The sequence below is a fragment of the Notechis scutatus genome, unplaced genomic scaffold, assembly GCF_049901735.1.
Source record: "Notechis scutatus isolate UNSWTSFEM ecotype Mainland unplaced genomic scaffold, rNotScu1.2 NSCUSCF20, whole genome shotgun sequence".
In the NCBI taxonomy this organism is placed as follows: domain Eukaryota; kingdom Metazoa; phylum Chordata; class Lepidosauria; order Squamata; family Elapidae; genus Notechis; species Notechis scutatus.
The window spans coordinates 225,538-245,790 of NW_028263147.1; the positions used below are offsets into that span (position 1 = coordinate 225,538).

Consider the following 20,253-nt stretch of genomic DNA (forward strand, 5'->3'; position numbering starts at 1 on the left):
CCATCGTTCCTCGCCTTTCTTGTAAAGAGATACGGGCTCTAATGAATAAATCTGCTTCGTTCTATTCTGTCTCTCCGCCGTTGGCTATACAGTCCACACGTCCAAAGTCTGGGCAGTGAGGTGGTTGTGGTTAGTGTGATAGTATTGTGGGAGGCTGTCCCAGGCAAGTGAAAGAAGAAATTCCCTTCCTATACAGAGCTAATCTCCATTTGGGGTGGGGGACACCAGAAGGATGTGTTGAGAAGATAAAACTTTCCAGTAAAGTTTCAGAAAGCTGGGCAGGATCATTAGGACAGATTCAGAAGGATCTTGTTAAATGAGATCCCAGATCGTTCTGAAAGGAAGATGAAATTCTATGTTGATATGTACTCTACATAAGGTCAGTTCCCCAAAACAACACAGGAAAGGCTTTTAATAAATCCCCTTTTTCTCACTGGGCGACTGATCGCATCACAGGTAGTCCTTGGCTAACAGCCCTTCGCTTAGTGACTGTTCGAAGGCACTGAAAAAAAAGTGACCGATGACCAGGTTTCACACTTATGACCCCCAGCATCTCCATGGTCACGTGATGGAAATTCAGACGCTTGGCAACTGGCTCATATTTATGACAGTTGCAGCATCCCGCAATTCCTCTGGCGACCTTCTGTTTCCCCGTCTCCTAGTGATTATGGCGGAACTAGAACTCCCAGTCTCCTGGTGATTGGCTCAAAGTCACCCAGCCAGCTTTTCTGCCTACAATGGGACTAGAACTCACCGTCTCCTAGTGATTAAGGCGGAACTAGAACTCACTGCATCCTAGTGATTGGCTCAAAGTCACCCAGCCAGCTTTCATGCTTAAGACGGAACTAGAACTCCCAGTCTCCTGGTGGTTGGCCCAAAGTTCTTAATTTGGATCAGGCGGATGAGCTCATGCCTGTTTTATGCATGAGAGGTATATTGTTTCCATCCCCAAAGGGACAATTAGCCACTGCTCAAGAGTCATTTAGGACCTATAAACCCCCTACAGAAACACGCATTACCACATTTGCTGACCACTGGTTTCCAGAATCGCTTTGGCTCGACCCGCGCTAGAAATAAACTTCCTTTTTTTCCTGAGGGTTTTGGCCGAGCGAAAAGGCACTTAAAACCCACAGGCATAGATGGTCGGATGGTGATGTGGTTGCACCAGGCTCCAATTTTATTTTTAAGAGAGAAAGAGAGAGTCATCCTTTTATAGTTTACAAAATACAGAACGTTGCTTGCTTACACGTCTTCAGAAGAGTCAGCTGGTTAGTTTTTCATTGTGGGGAACCCAGGAGAACCCCAGAATTTAGGGGGGGGGAATGACTTTCTTGAGCTTTTTTTTTTTTTTAAATGCTCAGGAAAGCAGAAGCGTCTCTGAAACCATTTTAAACCAAATTTTCTGCCCAGAACGATGTTTGTACAAATGAGAACCCTGAATTGTGGGAAATCTTCAAATAGGCTGAAATACACCAGAATTGAGCCGTTATGGCATTTTCAAAGCCCTGGGATTCTGTGCCCCCCCCCCTCCTTATTTATAGGCATTGCTGATGCAGTGAAAGACGTTTGTTGGTTTTTTTTCCCTCCGTTTTGCCATGACAAACTTGGCAGCTAACAAGAAGAACTGAGGGAATTTCTTACGTTGCTTCGATGTTTATGCCTCAGGTAATGCAGCCTATGACAAACAGCACAAGACGATATAAATGCTTTGGGTTATTTTTCTTTTCTTTTTTTTAAAAAAAGCAATGAACAGATTTATTGGGATCTGCCATCCAAAGAGGGTGAAATGGACCCACTTGGGTGCAATTCTGCCAACACAGTCTGGAAAAGTCATTATATATATATAAAAAATACCACACAAGTCACTTAGTTACCATTCAAAATTCCACTGTGCTAGTTGTAAATTTTGGCAACGTTCTTAGCCTGATATGCCTCTGCCAAAATAGGATCCGAGCTGGAAAGGTAGATGAATATCTTTTTATTTATGCATAAGTCATAAGATTGGTCTCCCACAGGTACAAGATGAGAAGATCCTTAAAAAGGTGAAAAAACTTTGGAAGATTCTCATTGGCTACCATGATTTGAAGCATCTAGTGAATATGCCCAGACAAGTGATCGATATAGACAGACAAATAGATGAGAGAGAGAGAGAAAGATAGAAAGAAATGTAGATTGGTAGATAAATAGATATAGGAGATTGATAGATTGATAGAAATATAGATTGATAGAGCAATAGCACTTAGATTTATATACCACTTGATAGTGCTCTTACAGCCCCCTCTAAGTGGTTTGCAGAGTCAGCCTTTCCCCCCTCAACAATCTGGGTTTGACCCACCTCGGAAGGATGGAAGGCTGCGTCAACCTTGAGCCTGGTGGGATTTGATCTGCCAAATTGCAGTAGGAAATTAGGAATAGCTTGCAGTACTGCACTCTTAAGCACTGCGCCACCAAGGCTCCTCAATCTAAAAGAGAGAGAGAGAGAGAATGATAGACATTGAAAGAACTAGATAGACAGGTGGGCAGGTGGGCAGGTGGGCAGACAGATAGATGGACAGATAGATGAAAGATGAAAGATGAAAATAGCAAACATGACTGGAGGAATTCTGGGAGTTGAAGTCCACAAGTCTTAAAGCTGTCAAGTTTGAAGACCCCATGATCAATCAATCGATAGATCGATTGATAGAAGATAGGCAGACAAGTAGATCTATACAGGTAGGTAGATAGGAAGATGAGATAGACAGATAGATACTGATAGATACCGATAGATAGATATAGATAGATAGATGATAGATGATAGATAGAAATAGATAGATAGATAGATAGATAGATAGATAGATAGATAGATAGATAGATATAGAGATAGATGATAGATAGAAGATAGATATAGAGATAGATGATATAGAGATAGATGATAGAAGATAGATAAGATAGAAAGATAGATAGACATTGAAAGAACTAGATGCAGATGGATGGATGGACGGACAGGCTTGCAGGTGGACAGATGGATAGATGACATAGATCAGAGCTCTCTAAACTTGGCAACTTTAAGACTTGTGGAGCAACTCCCAGAATTCTCCAGCCAGCATAGCTTCTGGAATTCTGGGAGTTGAAGTGGCCAAATTTGGAGACCTCTGCCATAAAGAGGGCAGCAAGAGCTTTGCATCCAGGGCTGAGTTTCTCCAGCTCTGCGGCTTTAAGAGGTCTGGACTTCAACTCCCAGAATTCCCCCAGCCAGCAAAGCTGGAGACGAGCGCGGCAAAGCTGGCTGAGTGAATTCTGGGAGTTGAAGTCTAGACCTCTTAAAGTCTGGGGGAAACCTTTGGTCCAGGGCTCCTGTTGCCATGGTGGATGCTCGCTTGGACTGCTGGGAAGGAAACGGCTCCTTTCCACCCGGAAGCCCCGGAGGAACCAACGGCAAAAGAAAAGGGGCGGGGCTTCTTTCGTCTATCGCGGGGGGAAAAAAATATCGAAGCGGGGAAAGAAAAACAAAACAAAACAAAAACAGCCTTCCGTTGAGAGCTCGCGCAGCCCCGGACGCCCCGGAGGCACGCATGCGCGAGCTTCTCTCTCGCTCGCGCTGTTTTCCCCACCCTCCCGACTCAGAGGCGGGCCCTTCTTCGCCCCTCCCCCCGACACCGCGGATTGGCTCTTCCCCACGTCTCCCTCCGCCCCTTCGGGACGGCTCCAGACTGCCGATTGGCTCAGCGCACGGGAGAGGGGGGAGGGAGGCGGGGGAGAAAAGGGGCGGGATCCCTTTTCCTCCCCGTCAGGTGCGCCAGGAGACGCGGCTGACAGAAACGGCGGAGGCGGCCGGGCCGAGAGGCCTCTCCTCTTCCCCGCGCTCTTCTCCAGCACCAGCCGGAGAAGATGGGCCGGGCCAGGCCGCGACGCTGAGGCGAAGCCGGGACGGCGGCGGAAGGGGCGGGGCGCAGGTGAGAAGAGGCGGGCCCCGCGACGTTTGAGTGACAGCAGCAGCAGGAAGCGAGGAAGGAGGAGGAGGAGGAGGAAGAGGGTTTCGAGGCGGGGAGCCGATGGAAGCCTGGCGGGCTTGGAGGGCGGCCCGCCCGGGGACGAGACAGCGGCACCGTGGAAGGGCCGGCTCCTGCGGCAGAGGAGTCCGGAGGGAGGGTTCCTGTCGCCGGCCTGGGGTGGTGAGCAGGCAGCCCCGGCCCTTGGGGAGGGCGGGGGGATCTCTGAGATGGCGAGGGGGCGCCTCGGTCCTTCCGCCCCCCCGATGGGCTCGGGAGTGGAGGGGCTGGGGGGCGAGGGGAGATCTCTTCCCCGATCTTCCTGCAGCCTTGGAGTTTCCTGGCGGTCTCCTTTCCCTGGACTCGATTGCCTCGGTCCCTTGGCAATTGGCCCTGCAGGCAGTCCTCGACTTACGACCGCCACGGAGCCCGGAAATGTAGACGTTGGTTAAGGGAGTTTGGCCCATTTTACGACCTCTTCTTGCCTGCGGTCGTTAAGTGGATCGCTGCAGTTAAGTTGGTGACTCGGAATTTCCTGGTGGTCTCCTTTCCCTGGAGTCAAATCCCCCTGGAGGTTCCTGCCCCCCCCCCCGCTGATGTCGGGCATGGGAAGGCCAATTGGGGGAGGGGAGAGGGGGGCTGTACTTCCTGCATCCTTTCTAGCTCATGGAGGGGGGAAGGGTTAGGGTTAGATAACAGGCAGTCCTTGACTTAAGACCGAAATGGAAGCCAAAACGTCTCTTGCCAAACGAGATGTTGGTTAAGGGAGTTTTGCCCCCCCATCTTGTGACCTTTCTTGCCCACTGTCGTTAAGTGAATCACTGCAGTTCCTAGGCTAGTGACAGGGTGGTTAAGTGAATTTCCCCTGTTGAATTGGCTCGCCAAGGGGGAATCATGTGACACACCCACACCCAGACACTGCTACCGTCATAAATATGGACCATTTGCTGAGCATGCTGCAATGGTCATTAAGTGTGAAAAATGGCGGTAAGTCACTATTTCAGGGACGTTGTGCCTTTGGACCATCACTAAATGAATTGCTGTATGTCAAGGACTACCTGCATTGGTTTCTGCCCACTTGCTTGATCTGGTCGGGTGGGGATGGTCATGGCAGGGTTCCTGAGGTCGGGCACGCCTGGCAAGGGTGCTTTCTCTGCTGTGGCTTATGGAACAGGCATTCCCTTGAGAGAGATGGTGACTTGGCCTTGCTGGCGTTCAGGAAGGCAGTGAAGATCTGGTCCTGGGGTCAGGGGATTGATGGAATGGCATGGGGTGATTGGCAGCTGGCGGTAAAATTGGCCATGGCTGTAAATCAGGGTTGTCCAACCTTGGCAACTTTTAAGACATGTGGACTTCAGCTCCCAGAATTCCTCAGCCAGCATTTCTGGACTTCAGCTCCCAGAATTCCTCAGCCAGCATTTCTGGACTTCAGCTCCCAGAATTCCTCAGCCAGCATTTCTGACTGCAGCTCCCAGAATTCCCCAGCCAGCATTTCTGGACTGCAGCTCCCAGAATTCCTCAGCCAGCATTTCTGGACTGCAGCTCCCAGAATTCCCTAGCCAGCATTTCTGGACTTCAGCTCCCAGAATTCCCCAGCCAGCATTTCTAGACTTCAGCTCCCAGAATTCCCCAGCCAGCATTTCTGGACTTCAGCTCCCAGAATTCCTCAGCCAGCATTTCTAGACTTCAGCTCCCAGAATTCCCCAGCCAGCATTTCTGGACTTCAGCTCCCAGAATTCCTCAGCCAGCATTTCTAGACTTCAGCTCCCAGAATTCCCCAGCCAGCATTTCTGGACTTCAGCTCCCAGAATTCCTCAGCCAGCATTTCTAGACTTCAGCTCCCAGAATTCCTCAGCCAGCATTTCTGGACTTCAGCTCCCAGAATTCCCCAGCCAGCATTTCTGGACATTAACTCCGAGAATTCCCCAACCAGCATTTCTGGACTTCAGCTCCCAGAATTCCCCAGCCAGCATTTCTGGACTTCAGCTCCCAGAATTCCCCAGCCAGCATTTCTGGACTGCAGCTCCCAGAATTCCCCAGCCAGCATTTCTGGACTGCAGCTCCCAGAATTCCCCAGCCAGCATTTCTGGACTTCAGCTCCCAGAATTCCCCAGCCAGCATTTCTGGACTGCAGCTCCCAGAATTCCCCAGCCAGCATTTCTGGACTTCAGCTCCCAGAATTCCCCAGCCAGCATTTCTGGACTTCAACTCCCAGAATTCCCCAGCCAGCATTTCTGGACTTCAGCTCCCAGAATTCCTCAGCCAGCATTTCTGGACTTCAGCTCCCAGAATTCCTAGGGGAAATAGGCCTGTTTTTGCCCTCCTCGGGCTCCGGAGGCTCTATGGAGGCCGGAAATAGGCTCGTTTTCCACCTCCCGGGGCTCCATGCATCCCCTGCACTTACCTGGGATCCAAAACGGGCTGCGTGGGGACTCCAGGGCGGTGTGGGGCGGGGCCAGCCAGTTATTCGAACTACTGGTTCACCGAACCGGATGTGAAATTAACAGCCGGTTCGCTGGAACCGGTGCAAACCGGCTGAAGCCTCCCCCCCCCCCCCCCTTCCCCCGTAGGCAAAACTCAAATGTTTCACTTAGCCGCAGAAATGTTGGGGCTCAATTGTGGTCGTGACTGAAAGGCTTCCTGTATGCCCCCTTCTGTACCTGCCACCCCTTCCGAGAGTTGTGGTGGTGTGGAAAACGGCCTTTAGCTGTGTGTGTTCATTTCCAACCTCGATACGCTGCCTAGTCTAGTTTTTGACATCCAGCTTGGAGTAATGGGGTTAAGTACCAGACTGGAAACCGCCAGGCCCTGAGTTCTAGTCCTGCCTTGGGCACGCAGTCAGCCAGGTGCCCTTGGCCCTGTCCCTTCTGCAATGGCAAAAACCATTTTGGAAATCCTGCCAAGAAAACTACAGAGAGTTGTCCCAGGCCGTTGTTTTGACTCCACACTGACTCAGAGGCACATTATGCGCATCCCCCCCACCCCCCCCACTGTTCAACTTTGCTTCTCTGGTCTGCGCAAAGCGTGCATCTTTTCTCTCCTCCTGTTAATATGACCTAAAGCATCCCAAAGATGCTTTTCTCTTTTTTCCTCCCAAGAGGCAGCTGGACTTTCATTTTTTTTCTTTGAAGAGGTTTTGCTTCTCCTTCGAGAAGCTTCTTCAGCGCTGACTGGATGGTGGGAGAATGGAAGGATTGATACTCCTTGCGGACAGCTGGTCATTTGCATCCTTTTTAGAGAGTCATTGAGGCCACCTGGAGGTTTACCTGTACCCTCAGGGTCACCTGAGTGGTGCAAATGGGGGTGGAGCCGCCTTCTTGCACCACTCAGGTGACCCTGAGGGTACAGGTAAACCTCCAGGTGGCCTCAATGACTCTCTAAAAAGGATGCAGGGATGTCAAACTCCTATTTAATTGAGGGCCTTATCAGGATTGTGTTTGACTTAGGGGCGTGGCCAGGGTGGGCCTTCCTTCCTTCTCCTTTTTCCTTCCTTGCTCTCTTCCCATCTTCCCTTCTTTTTCTTTCCTCTTTCTTCTTTCCTGTCCCTTCTTGCACGCTCAAATGCAAACGGGGAAAAGTTTCGCCTTTTGTTTTCGTTTTCGCCGGCAGAGGCACCGCGGGCTGGTCCTTCGCGGTTTCCAGGGCAGCCCTGCAGGCCGGATCTAACCACCCCCACGGGCCAAATTTTGGATTCGGCCTGCGGGCCTTGAGTTTTGACACCCCTGGTGTAAGGTCTCCTGCTTGGGTGGGTGGGTTGGACTAGATGACCCACAAGGTCCCACCCCCCCACCCCCCGTTATTCTGTTAAATCGCAGCTTGCTTTATGTGGTCGTTGGTTCTTCTTTTACCGCGATTTGCATTGGTTTCTTTGAGGCTTAAACAGGGAGGTGTTTCCTTCAGGCCTACCTGGATTCCACAGGCCGGCGGTTCCAGGGGATGCCCTGTTTTGTGAACCGTGTTTGCCTTCTGAACAAAATCAAAGGCGATACAACTTCAGGGTTTTGCTGTCTCTGACTATCAGCCAGGAGCAATTTTATGCCATCTGGTGCTGGGAAAACACACCATATTTTATTTGGTCACTTTGGTCGCTCTGCCTTGGGGCTACCGTGGAACTCGGAGGGGGCTGCTCTTAACCAGTCCCACGGCCAGGAATGGATTCCCTTCTGTTAAACCTGTGGCTGGGAGAGTCACCAATCAGTGGACCAATCAATCAATCATCAGAATAGAGCTAGAAGGGACCTCGGAGGCCTTCTATACCAACCCCCCGCTCAAGCAAGAGTCCTGAAACCATTTGAGACAGCTGGCTGTTCAGTCTCTTGTTCAAAGCCTCCAGTGAAGGAGCACCCACAACTTCTGGTGGCAAGCTGTTCCACCGGTTAATTGTCCACACTGCCAGGAAGTTTCTCCTTAATTCCAGGTTGCTCCTCTCCTGGATCGGTTTCCATCCGTTGCTTCTTGTCCTGCCTTCTGGTGCTTTGGGGGAATAGCTTGACCCTCCTTTCTTCTTTGGGGCAGCCCCTCAAATACTGGAAGGCTGCTGTCATGTCCCTCCTGGTCCTTCTTTTCATTAAATTAAACATACCCAATTCCAGCAACCGTTCTTGATATGTTTTAGCCACTAGTCCCCTAATCGTCTTGATTTCTCTTCTCTGCATTCTTTTTAAGAGTCTCAGCATCTTTTTTGATACCATGCTGACCAAAACTGGATGCAGGTCCTCTAGTCCAGGGGTCTCCAACCGTGGCAACCTTAAGCCTGGAGGACTTCAACTCCCAGAATTCCCCAGCCAGCTTTGCTGGCTGGGGAATTCTGGGAGTTGAAGTCCTCCAGGCTTAAGGTTGCCAAGGTTGGAGACCCCTGCGTCTAGTCCATCAGGCAGGAAACCCTATCCCATTCCAGACATAAATAGTTGTCCAGTCTCTTCTTAAAAGCCTCCATCGGTGCAGCATCCACCACTTCTGGTGGCAAGCAGTTCCACCGGTTAATTGTCCTCCCCGTCAGGAAGTTCCTCCTTAGTTCTAGGTTGCTTCTCTCTTCGATTAGCATCCCATCGGTTGCTTCTTGCTCCGCCTTCTGGTGCTTTGGGGAATAAGACGATCCCCTTTCTTCTTTGGGGGCGGCCCCTCAAATCCTGGAAGGCTTCTATCCTGTCCTCTCTGGTCCTTCGTTTCTCTAGACTGGCCAACCCCAATTCCTGCAACCATTCTTCATATGCTTTGTGAGCATATGCCCCTCTTAAGGGGAAAAGGCCCTTCCTGACCATTGCAGCCTGCAATGGGACCTTTGGCCTCCACCCGTTGCTGCAGCCGGCAGGGCCAAAGGTTAGTGGCGATGGGGGGTTTCCTGCATCAAGGCAGGAAGAGCTACAGGTCCTGCAAGGTGTGATTCAGAAAATATATTTTTTTTCCCCAGAGGCACAAAAAAAACCCACCCACCCCCACCCTCTGTTCTTTCAAGGTTACATATTCATTTTGAAAAACGTAAGCGCTTCTCTCCAGCGTGTATTGTTGCTTTGACTCAAGCATCCTCTTCTGGAAAGCAAGAGGGCAGAGAGAAATTTTTCCCTCCCTTCTAAAGTTGCGCAACTTTTCGTTTGCTTCCAGGAAGACTAAAGATTGATTCCTGGATATCGTCGTGAAGCTGGCAATAGAGTCAGATAGTGAGGAGGTTGGGGAGGAACCTGGGCCAGCCCTGAGGAGGCTGAGGAAGGCTCGGACGTGGGCTCTGCGTCAGAGGCAGAGATGGGGCCAGGGCTGGCTGGCTGGCAGTCAGCAGCTGCCTTCGGAGTTGGAGAGCGGTGAGGCGGGGGAGCAGCCGGAGCCGGTTCCCAGCCTGCGCATACACAGAGCGGCCAAAGAACAATTAGGAACTCAGGTTCGACGCGGGAGTAAAGCCACAGGTAGACGGTGAGTGGCTCCTCCCCTAGGGATTAAAAGAGGAGCAAAAGGGGAGGGGGCTTTTGCAGGAACCGATTCCTTCGTTCCATCATTGTGAAGATCTGTCTGTGCATCTCAGAGATTCTCTGCTGAGCCCTTCCTTGTCAGCACTGCGTTTGGCAATAGTTACTTGGCAGCTCTCCAGGCTAGATAAGGTCTGTGCTCTCAAATTACACCCTTGAAAGACTGCTGGCCAGGCCTTTGGCTGAAGGTGAATGCAAAAAAAATTCACCTTCGTTTCATAAAAGGGGTTTTGCCGGGACAAAGAGTCTGCTTCGGGCTTTTGGGGGAAGCCGAGGTCAGAACAGATAACTGAGTCAGCGCGGGAGGTAGGTCGCCTTCTATTTCCAGAAGGCTTGAAAGCTCGAGGGAATTTTTCTTCTGTGGCGCTTGAAACCCGCCACTTTTAACGTGGCCTGTGCCGAAGGCCATTTTCCACCCCAGCTGGTCACTTTTGTCTCCTTGGCAGGAGTCTGTTGGCTGCCAGAATTGCGGGATGGATGTTGTGTGTCTTTACAAACAAACACGCACACACACACACAAAAACCTTAGCCGATTCAGGGGAAGCGTCCAGTCAGATGCAAAAATGGATTAGCGTGGAAGATCTGCCTCCTTGCAGCCAACTTTGGAATGCCTGCTAAGGAGAAGAATCCGGAGTCGCCTTGGAGGGGAGATGGGCGGCATAAAAATGGCAGCCAGTTCTCTACTTGCAACGCTTCATTTAGTGACCAAAGTTACAACGGCGCTGGTGGGGGGGAAAGGTGACTTACGCTCGCCCCCTTTTTCAGACTCATGACCATTGCAGCATCCCCCAGGGTCACGTGATTTGCATTTTGGGGGCTTGGCAGGCAACCGACTCACATTTACGACGGGCGCAGTGTTCCCCCCCCTGGGTTGGTCACCCTATCCCCCGCCCCTCTTTTGCGACCTTCCGACAAGCCAAGTGGATGGGGAAAGCCAGGCTCGCTTTATGACCGGGTGACTAAGAGCTGCAGCGATTGATTCCCTTAACAAACGTGGCGGGGAAAGTTGTGGGGCAAAACTCACGGAACCGATTCTTCACTTTGCTGCATAAACTTTGGGCTCATTTGCTGTTGTAATTAATTAATTAATTAAACATATTGATAAAGGAATGGCTTTCTTTATACCTTTTCTTTTTCTCTCTTTTTCTTTTTCTTTCTCTTTATTACTCTTTCTGTCTTTCTTTTTTCTTTCTCTTTGTCTTTCTCTTTCTCTCTTTCTCTCTTTTTCTTTCTTTCTCTTTTTGTCTTTCTCTTTGTCTCTCTCTACCTCTCTCTACCTCTCTTTCTCTTTCTCATTTCCAGCTTATCATGAACCTGCTGTCTGGCTGCTGAACCCAGCGTCCCCCCTGTTGCCATGACAACAGGTGATTGCTGCCACCTCCCCGGCTCGCTCTGTGACTGCCCGGGCAGTGCCACCTTGTCCAAGTCCGTGGAAGATTCGGACCTCGGGCGCCCCCAGTACGTCACCCAAGTCACGGCCAAGGACGGCCGACTGCTGTCGACCGTCATCAAAGCCCTGGGCACGCAGAGGTGAGGCCGCTTCAATCCTTGGTTACAGCGGGGAGAGGGAAGGGGGGGGCAGTTTGCCAGCCGGAGTCGGATGGGCACCTCGGATGATGCCGGGAAGTCCATGGGGAAGAAGCCGGATTCACTTAACAACAACAACAACAACCAGCGCTTTGCTTAACAACTGCAAAGTCGTAAAACGGGACAAAAACCTCACTTAAGAAATTCCTCCCTTAGCGATGTAAATTCTGGGCTCCGTTGTGGTCGTAAGTTGAGGTCAACCTTTACGTCGATTCCAAAAAACCACCTGCCCTAGGATGGGCTGTTTTGGCCAGTTGAAGGGTACAAACAGAAGAATTTAAGCAGCCCAATAAATTAAGGCGCCCAGCTGGAATTTGGGCTGGCTTCTTTTGGAATCGGCCGGAGGCTTTCAGCTTTTGGCAGCCCAGAGGCGAGAGTTTCCTCAAGCCAGGTTGCGGCACTCTGTTCTGACCCAGCTCCCCAAACACGACAAATCCTCCGAGGTGAACTCAAAAGATTCCTTTATTAGGAGTGCCGGCAGCCTCGGCAAAACATTTCTTAACGCAGGCTAACAAGTCCTTCCGGCGGGGGAGAGGACTGGTTGTCTGCCACACCTATTCCTCTCCGCCCCTTGCCTTTTATCCCCAGAGCTCAGCTAGCAGCGGTGTCTCTTCCGTCCCAAGGACCGGCCCATAGATTTCCCCTGCTCTCCTCTCCTCTCCCTTCTTTGCATCCGCTCATCCAGGCACTGGACCCGGCTGTTCCTCCTCTTCCGCATCAGCCAGCTCCAAACCTGGGGGCTGTTGACTCTCCACCTGAGGGCTGACGGGACGGCCCAGGCTCCGCCTCTGTCTGTCTCTCTCTCTGGCAGCTCCGTTCCCTTTTCCCCCTCGGAGCTCCCAGGCTGCCCGATGTTGACCCTGCCTCCCACTCTGCCTCCTCTGGTTTGGCTGCTGGGCGGGGGGGCTGGCGGCCGATAGGCCACAACGCACGCTTCCCAAAATGAACGGGAGGGCTCCATTTCCCCCGGAGAAATCCCCGTGGCGATCTTCTTACCTCAATCTCTGCCCCCGCTTTCCTAGTGATGGTCCGATCTGCCGAATCTGCCACGAAGGTGGGAACGGGGAGGGCTTGCTTTCGCCCTGCGACTGCACCGGCACCTTGGGCGCCGTCCACAAGAGCTGCCTGGAGAAGTGGCTGTCTTCCTCCAACACCAGCTACTGCGAGCTTTGCCACACGGAGTTCATGGTGGAAAGGCGGCCCCGGCCTCTGACGGAGGTGGGTGTGTCTCCCCCCCCCACTCCCCCTTGGCCCCTACCCAGAGGAAAAGCCTTTGGAAATGATGGAGGGGGGGGGTGTTCGTCATGTGGGTGTTTTGCCACTTGACCCATTTGGGGCCGACTTTCGACGGGTTGGAGGAATCGGTGCGGGCTTGTCACTTGGAAAGCCGGCAGCCCAGGTTCGAGACCCTGAGCGCCACGAGACAGGCTAAGCTCCCTTCCTCGCCCTCGGCTCCTTGCCTTACTAGCAATTCTTGGCGCGACCCATCGCAGTCTTCTTACGGGTGGCCTGAGGTGACCTTCAAGTGTCACCTCTCAAAGCAATGTCGGGCATGTGGAACCAGTCCTGAGCAGGACACATTGGCAGGAGGAGCCAGCTGAGTGTCAACTCATAAAATATTTCTGTGGTCTTTTTAGAGTCGCTAACAGAAAGGGAGGGGGGAGCAGCGCGGCAGCTTGGAAATCAAAAGTGCATTCCATAAATGTTTTCAAAGATAGTAACCAGGTGACCAAGTTTTTGCCGCGCAAAATTCTAACTGTAGAGCACGATTGATGACTCTGGGCTATGGAGGTGTCCCATTGGAGAATATGGATTACGATACACCCAGAGGGGTGGGGGGAAAACCAGGGTCAAGGGTGACAGTGTCTCAGAGTTGGCTACACCCAGGCAGTGCCGGCATGTTAACTCCCAATAAATCTTTTTGAAGTTTTGGAAGTTTGGCTCAAGACTCAGGATTTAATTGGGCTTAAGTGCCGGAGATTTGGCTGCTCACATTCTTCCTCCTACCCCACCCCCGCTTCCCCCTTTCAACTCTTCCCCTCCACCTGATGTTCTCCTTCCTCTCAACGTCTGCAGAAGACGTTCAGACGCTGGAAAGAGTGAAGAGCGGAGAGAAGAGCAGGAAAGAGAATTGGGGGCGCTAAAGGCTAAAACATGCGAAGTAAGAGTGGCAGGAATTGGGAATCTCTAGTCTAGTGAGAAGAAGGACCAGGGGGGACATGATATCAGCCTTCCAGTATTTGAGGGGCTGCCCCAAAGAAGAAAGGGGGTCAAGCTGTTCTCCAAAGCCCCTAAAGAGGCAGGACAAGAAGCAACAGATGGAAACTGGAGAGAAGCAATCTGGAACAAAGGAGAAACTTCCTCACTGTGAGGATAATAAACCAGTGGAACAGCTGGCCACCAGACATTGTAGGAGAGGCTCCATCCCTGGAGGTCTTTAAGAAGAGACTAGACAACCACTTGTCTGAAATGGGGTAGGGTCTCCTGCTTGAGCAGGGAGGGCTGGACTAGAAGACCTCCAAGGTCCCCTCCCAACTCTGTTATTTGATGTTCTCTTTGTCTTCCCGCTCCAGTGGCTCAAGCAGCCCGGACCCCGCAACGAGAAGCGGACGCTGTTCTGCGACATGGCCTGCTTCCTCTTCATCACCCCGCTGGCGGCCATCTCGGGCTGGCTCTGCCTGCGAGGCGCCCAGGACCACATGCAGTTCAACAGCCACCTGGAGGCCATCGGCCTCATCGCCCTGACCATCGCCCTCTTCACCATCTACGTCCTCTGGACACTGGTCAGTGCTCACGGGCTCGGCTGGCACCACCTCGTGGTTCCCGATGGCTGGCAGTTGCCCCCCTCGGGAAGGGCCTCGGCTTTCCCGCCTGCCATTCCGAAGAGTTCCCGGGAAGGAAGCGCCAAAGCGCCAGTCTTGGCTACACTGGGCGGTTACCCCTCTTTGGCCGGGGTGGGCGTCCTTTTCTTGCCGTGGTGGGGCAGCAAGGGTCAGAGCTGACGACGTCACAGGGGTCAGGAGAGAGATGAGGTCCAATTTCCTTGTTGTTTTTTGCTCGCTGGAAGGACGGTTGGCAGTTAAGACGCTGGGTTTGGCGGCTGGAAAAAGCCGGCAGCCCAGGTTCGAGACCCCGGGCGCCTTGAGAAGGGGCAAGCTCCCTTCCTCGCCCTCAGCTCCTGCCCACCTAACAATTCAAAAGCATGCAAAGGCGAGTAGATAAATAGGTAGCAATAGCACTTATATACTAAGCGGTTTACAGAGTCGGCCTCTTGACCCCCCCTCCCCCCCAACAATCTGGGTCTTCATTTTACCCACCTCGGAAGGATGGAAGGCTGAGTCAACCTTGAGCCGGTCAGGATTGAACTGTTGGTACTGAGCAGAATTAGCCTGCAATGCTCCATTCTAACCACTGTGCCACTACGGCCCTTCCTTCCTTCCTTCCTTCTTTCCTTCCTTCTTTCCTTCCTTCCTTCCTTCTCTTTCTTTGCCTTCCTTCCTTCCTTCCTTCCTTCTCTTTCTTTGCCTTCCTTCCTTCCTTCCTTCCTTCCTTCCTTCCTTCCTTCCTTCCTTCTCTTTCTTTTCCTTCTTTCCTTCCTTCCTTCCTTCCTTCCTTCCTTCCTTCCTTCCTTCCTTCTCTTTCTTTGCCTTCCTTCCTTCCTTCCTTCTCTTTCTTTGCTTCCTTCCTTCCTTCCTTCCTTCCTTCCTTCCTTCCTTCCTTCCTTCCTTCCTTCCTTCTCTTTCTTTGCCTTCCTTCCTTCCTTCCTTCCTTCTCTTTTTCTTTTCCTTCTTTCCTTCCTTCCTTCCTTCCTTCCTTCTCTTTCTTTTCCTTCCTTCCTTCCTTCCTTCTCTTTCTTTTCCTTCCTTCCTTCCTTCCTTCCTTCCTTCCTTCCTTCCTTCTCTTTCTTTTCCTTCCTTCCTTCCTTCCTTCCTTCCTTCCTTCTCTTTCTTTTCCTTCCTTCCTTCCTTCCTTCCTTCTCTTTCTTTCCTTCCTTCCTTCCTTCCTTCTCTTTCTTTTCCTTCCTTCCTTCCTTCCTTCCTTCCTTCCTTCCTTCCTTCCTTCTCTTTCTTTGCCTTCCTTCCTTCCTTCTCTTTCTTTGCCTTCCTTCCTTCCTTCCTTCTCTTTCTTTGCCTTCCTTCCTTCCTTCCTTCCTTCTCTTTCTTTTCCTTCCTTCCTTCCTTCCTTCTCTTTCTTTGCCTTCCTTCCTTCCTTCTCTTTCTTTGCCTTCCTTCCTTCCTTCCTTCTCTTTCTTTGCCTTCCTTCCTTCCTTCCTTCCTTCTCTTTCTTTCTTTTCCTTCCTTCCTTCCTTCCTTCCTTCCTTCTCTTTCTTTGCCTTCCTTCCTTCCTTCTCTTTCTTTGCCTTCCTTCCTTCCTTCCTTCTCTTTCTTTGCCTTCCTTCCTTCCTTCCTTTCTTTTCCTTCTTTCCTTCCTTCCTTCCTTCCTTCCTTCCTTCCTTCCTTCCTTCCTTCTCTTTCTTTCCTTCCTTCCTTCCTTCCTTCCTTCCTTCCTTCCTTCCTTCCTTCCTTCCTTCCTTTCTTTCTTTCCTTCCTTCCTTCCTTCCTTCCTTCCTTCCTTCCTTCTCTTTCTTTTCCTTCCTTCCTTCCTTCCTTCCTTCCTTCCTTCCTTCCTTCTCTTTCTTTTTTTCCTTCCTTCCTTCCTTCCTTCCTTCCTTCCTTCCTTCCTTCCTTCTCTTTCTTTGCCTTCCTTCCTTCCTTCCTTCCTTCCTTCCTTCCTTCCTTCCTTCCTTCCTTCCTTCCTTCCTTCCTTCCTTCCTTCTCTTTCTTCCTTCTTTCCTTCCTTCCTTCCTTCCTTCCTTCCTTCCTTCCTTCCTTCCTTCCTTCCTTCTCTTTCTTTTCCTTCCTTCCTTCCTTCCTTCTCTTCCTTCCTTCCTTCCTTCCTTCCTTCCTTCCTTCCTTCCCACTTAGCACTTAGACTTCTATAGCGCTTCATAATGCTTTTACAGCCCTCTCTAAGCAGTTTACAGAGTCAGCCTCTTGCCCCCCCCAACAATTTGGGTCCTCATTTTACCCACCTCGGAAGGATGGAAGGCTGAGTCAACCTTGAGCCTGGTGGGATTCGATCCGCCAAATTTCGCAGGCAGCCGGTAGTCAGCAGAAGTGGCCTGCAGTACTGCCCTCTAACCCCTGCACCACTGAGGTACCCGGTTTCCCCCAAAATAAGGCCTATCCAAAAAATAAGCCCTAGCATTGTTTTTCCGTATGCGCCTAATATAAGCCTTAACCCCCAAAAATAAGCCCTACTTAAGCGCCTGCGCAGAACGGCCCACCTATTCTGCCTGGTTGCCCACGGTACCTCTGAGAGGAGTTGAGGTGAAGGGGGTGGTGGAGCTGCCCCACCTCCTCCCCAGGGCCATCCACGCCTGACAACTGCCTTGCGGCTGCAGCATCGGCGTTTCGCTTGGCCTCTTGGCTCTGTTGCGGCCGCAAGCAAGCAAGAAGTGGGCCAGTGGCCACGTGGGGGGAACCTGGTGGATGGGGCTGCTGGAGCCGCCACCACGAGGCGAGGCAGGTGTGAGGACATGGGTGGCCTGGCCGCGGGGGCCCTGAGGTAAACCGGTGTGGGGCGCTTGGGGCAGCTCCACCCCCTCTGGCCTTGCGGTGGCCGTACCGTCATACCGTGTGGCCTCCTACCCTGCCGGGAGCAAGTAGAAATGGGCCTCCCATATGTGGGAAACAGATAAGATAGTGAGGTCCTGGTTAGTCTCTGAGCTTTGGTGGGAACATCATCCATGCCGAGGGGGGTCCTGGATAAATGACCGTTTTACGATCAAAATTTGGGTGCTTCGCAGTGTCCCCGGTGTGTGTGTGTGTGTGTGTGATGCAATCAATTTTTGTGGCCTTCCGACAGACCAAATCAATAGGAGGGAAGAGGGAAAAAACCCAGATTCACTTCACAGCCGGGTTACCCACTTAACCCCTGCATAGATTGGCCAAACGGCGGTGGTCAGAAAGGACGCAACGGGGTGGGGGAGGTGGGGAAACTCACTTCCATGCGGTCTCGCTCAGCAACTGCAAATTTTTGGGGCCGGGTTTGCGTGTCATAAGCCGAGGACTGCCTGTGCCAAAATCGGATCGGGGCGGGGATTACAAACGCAGTTGCAAACCCCTGCCCCTCCCTCCCTCCCTCCCTCCCTGTGATAAAAATCAACCATTCAGGTATTCAGACAACGGGAGACCCGTGAACAATATAGATAAGAGCTTTATTATGAAGCTTTTGCAAGAGGGAATTCTGCTCATGGGCAGAAGACCTGGTTCCCAGGAGGGCTGGGATTTATATACAGGTTGAAATATACAGTTTGTGCGCCTTTCCTGGGTTCACAATCTATCCAGCTACATATTTCCCTATGCAGCACTCCTATTATTATTGTAGCATAACATCAGTTTCCTTAACCTGTTTACCCATTTCCATTTCCAGTAATCTCCATCATTAATTAAATTGAATTCTTTATTGTCATTGTACGTATATACACAGTACACATGCAACGAAATTCACAGAACACCCAGAGACCAGACTCAACACGCACACACACATGACAATCCCCAAACACACACCCCCACACCAAAATTCCCCGCCTCCTAAAAACACACAATCATCCACACAACAGACCAAGTAATACTGTCCAAAAGCTCACTTGATGGTGGCCCTTAAGTTCATCGTTAAGTGCCATTATAGCTCTGGGATAAAAGCTCTTCAGAAAACTCGTGTGGCCCGAGTTTTAATTGTTCTGTATCTTCTGCCAGAAGGCAACAGTTCACAGAGATTGTGAGCAGGATGGGAAGAGTCTCTGAGAATATTGTGCAACTTCCTCCAACAGCGAGATGCGAAGATGTCATCCAGGGCTGGTAGCTGGAGCTACGATGATATTCTGGGCCGTTTTAATGATTCTTTGTAGAGCCTTTTTTGTCCACTACAGAGCTACTCACATCCCATGCAAGAGTGCCATATGTCAGGACATTCCGGGGTAGTAGGGGAGAAGTAGATGCTGAGATAGATTGATCTTCCTGATCAGGAAGTACAGGCTCTTCTGTGCCTTCTTTACAAGCATGTTAGCATTCATGGTCCACGAGAGGTCCTCCGAGATGTAAATACCAACCCTCTCCAACTGCTCAGCATTCATGTACAATGGTAAATATACACCTCTCTTCCTCCTGAAGTCAATTATAAGTTCCTGAAGTCAATTATAAGTTCAATTAACATGACACTGGACAGCGTGACCCGCCAAATATATAACCTTTATACAAAACAATAGAGAATTCTCACGTAGCATTCCAGTAAATTATCTGAGGTTAACGCAGAAGTTTAAAAAGGGCATTACCGTTGCTTTATATTTTCACCAGGTATATTCCTACATATCACACTCACCTTATGCTTCCTTTGCTGTGTCTCACCCCCCAACCCCCCCCCCAACTCCCTTTTCGACCAGGTGTCGTTCCGCTACCATTGCCAGCTCTATTCCGAGTGGCGAAGGACCAACCAGAAAGTCCGGCTGATGATTCCTGACGCCAGGAACCCGTCTCCCGTCCCGCACTCCCTGCTCTCCACCAAGCTGCTGAAGAAGAAAGCCGACGAGACCACCGTGTGAGCCAAGCCGCGGAAGGGGAGGAAGAGGAGGAGGGCTTCTCACGAACGGTCCGCCAGGCCAGCCCTAAGGGAGCTTTTCCTGTCCGGCCTCCCCATCATCCTCTCCAAAAGACAACCAATTCCCGGGTGTGTGCAATGGGGCAGGGGACGCGGGAGTGCCCAGGGCACCCGCTGGCCCCTCTCCGCCCTCAAGGCCCAGTGGGGAGAGAGGGGAACACCTCTCCCTCCGTCCGTGTAACTATCTTATATTATTGGACCTTAATTATTGTTGTAATTATAATTTTTCTCAGTTTCGGCTGTTGTGTTCAGGGCCCTTCCTCCTCTTTTCTGGACATCACTGTGAAAGCAGGCGGGGTTTCCTTCCCCGGAAGGGCAGGGGTCCTGCCCTTCCTTCCATCCCAAGGGTCCAGCCCTTGTTCAGACACACGGGCGTGCAAAAAGCAACGTGCAAATCCGCTCGTCTTACTCCGGGAAGGAATGGAGTCTCTTTGGAACAAGAGTGAGGTGTCACCTCTACTGGCACCATGGCTCCTCTCTCTCCCTCCCTCTCTCTCTCTCTCTCCTTTCATATTTTTGCACTATAATGGGTGGGGATGGCGGCAGTGTTGTCTTTTTCCCCTCCTTAGTTCCTCAGTGATGTTGCTCTCCTTATCTAGGGCAGGGGTCTCCAAGCGTGGCCACATTAAGACTTGTGGGCTTCAACTCCCAGAACTCTGGGAGTTGAAGCCCACAAGTCTTAACGTGGCCAAGGTTGGACAGCCCTGACCTAGAGGACCCTGTGCTGTTGGGAATAACATCCCAGGAGGAGTTAAAAAAAGAAAAGAACCCCAACAGAAAACGGAACTGCCAGTGAACCGGAGGGTGTCCCTTTTTTTAAAAATAAATAAATAAATAAATGCTGTAAACCTTACAGAAACAACAGCCACGGGGCTCTTGCAATCTCAATATTTGCGCAAACGTTACGACATGCTGATTTGTCAACCGTAGCTGCTGGGTTTGGCTTCTCGCTTGATCGGGATAGCCTGGTGCACTGAACCGTAGCGGGACCCTTCCACCGGCCGGGTTCGTTCCTGCCGGCGTTTTTTGTGGGCCAGCATTTCCATCCGACTTTTGGGGGCGTGGAAAAAAAAAGAGGCGGT

At 51.3% G+C, this 20,253-nt stretch overlaps 1 protein-coding gene across 4 annotated transcripts; it reads left to right on the top strand.

The window, feature by feature from the left end:
* The first annotated feature begins 3,779 nt into the window (after window positions 1-3,779).
* MARCHF2 (membrane associated ring-CH-type finger 2) lies at window positions 3,780-20,035 on the top strand. 4 transcript variants are annotated; one of them, XR_015746260.1, is made up of 6 exons: window positions 3,780-4,151; window positions 11,228-11,455; window positions 12,535-12,730; window positions 14,086-14,295; window positions 18,957-19,833; window positions 19,874-20,035. XR_015746260.1 is itself a non-coding variant. In XM_087948796.1 (5 exons), the coding sequence occupies exons 2-5, from the start codon at window positions 11,280-11,282 to the stop codon at window positions 19,113-19,115; spliced, it is 741 nt and encodes a 246-aa protein (XP_087804922.1). In that variant the 5' UTR covers window positions 3,780-4,151; window positions 11,228-11,279; the 3' UTR covers window positions 19,116-20,035. The 4 variants fall into 4 exon arrangements, 2 of the variants coding, with proteins under 2 accessions (XP_087804922.1, XP_087804921.1); XR_015746261.1 differs by having other exon boundaries at window positions 3,780-3,932; XM_087948796.1 differs by having other exon boundaries at window positions 18,957-20,035.
* The last annotated feature ends 218 nt before the right edge of the window (window positions 20,036-20,253 follow it).

What these genes read in the sequence shown, in the direction of transcription:
- MARCHF2 (XM_087948796.1), top strand. Translation starts at nt 11,280, where the DNA reads ATGACAACAGGTGATTGCTGCCACCTCCCCGGCTCGCTCTGTGACTGC. An exon ending in AAAGCCCTGGGCACGCAGAG is followed by an intron (nt 11,456 to 12,534) that starts GTGAGGCCGCTT and finishes CCGCTTTCCTAG; the next exon opens with TGATGGTCCGATCTGCCGAA. An exon ending in TCTACGTCCTCTGGACACTG is followed by an intron (nt 14,296 to 18,956) that starts GTCAGTGCTCAC and finishes CTTTTCGACCAG; the next exon opens with GTGTCGTTCCGCTACCATTG.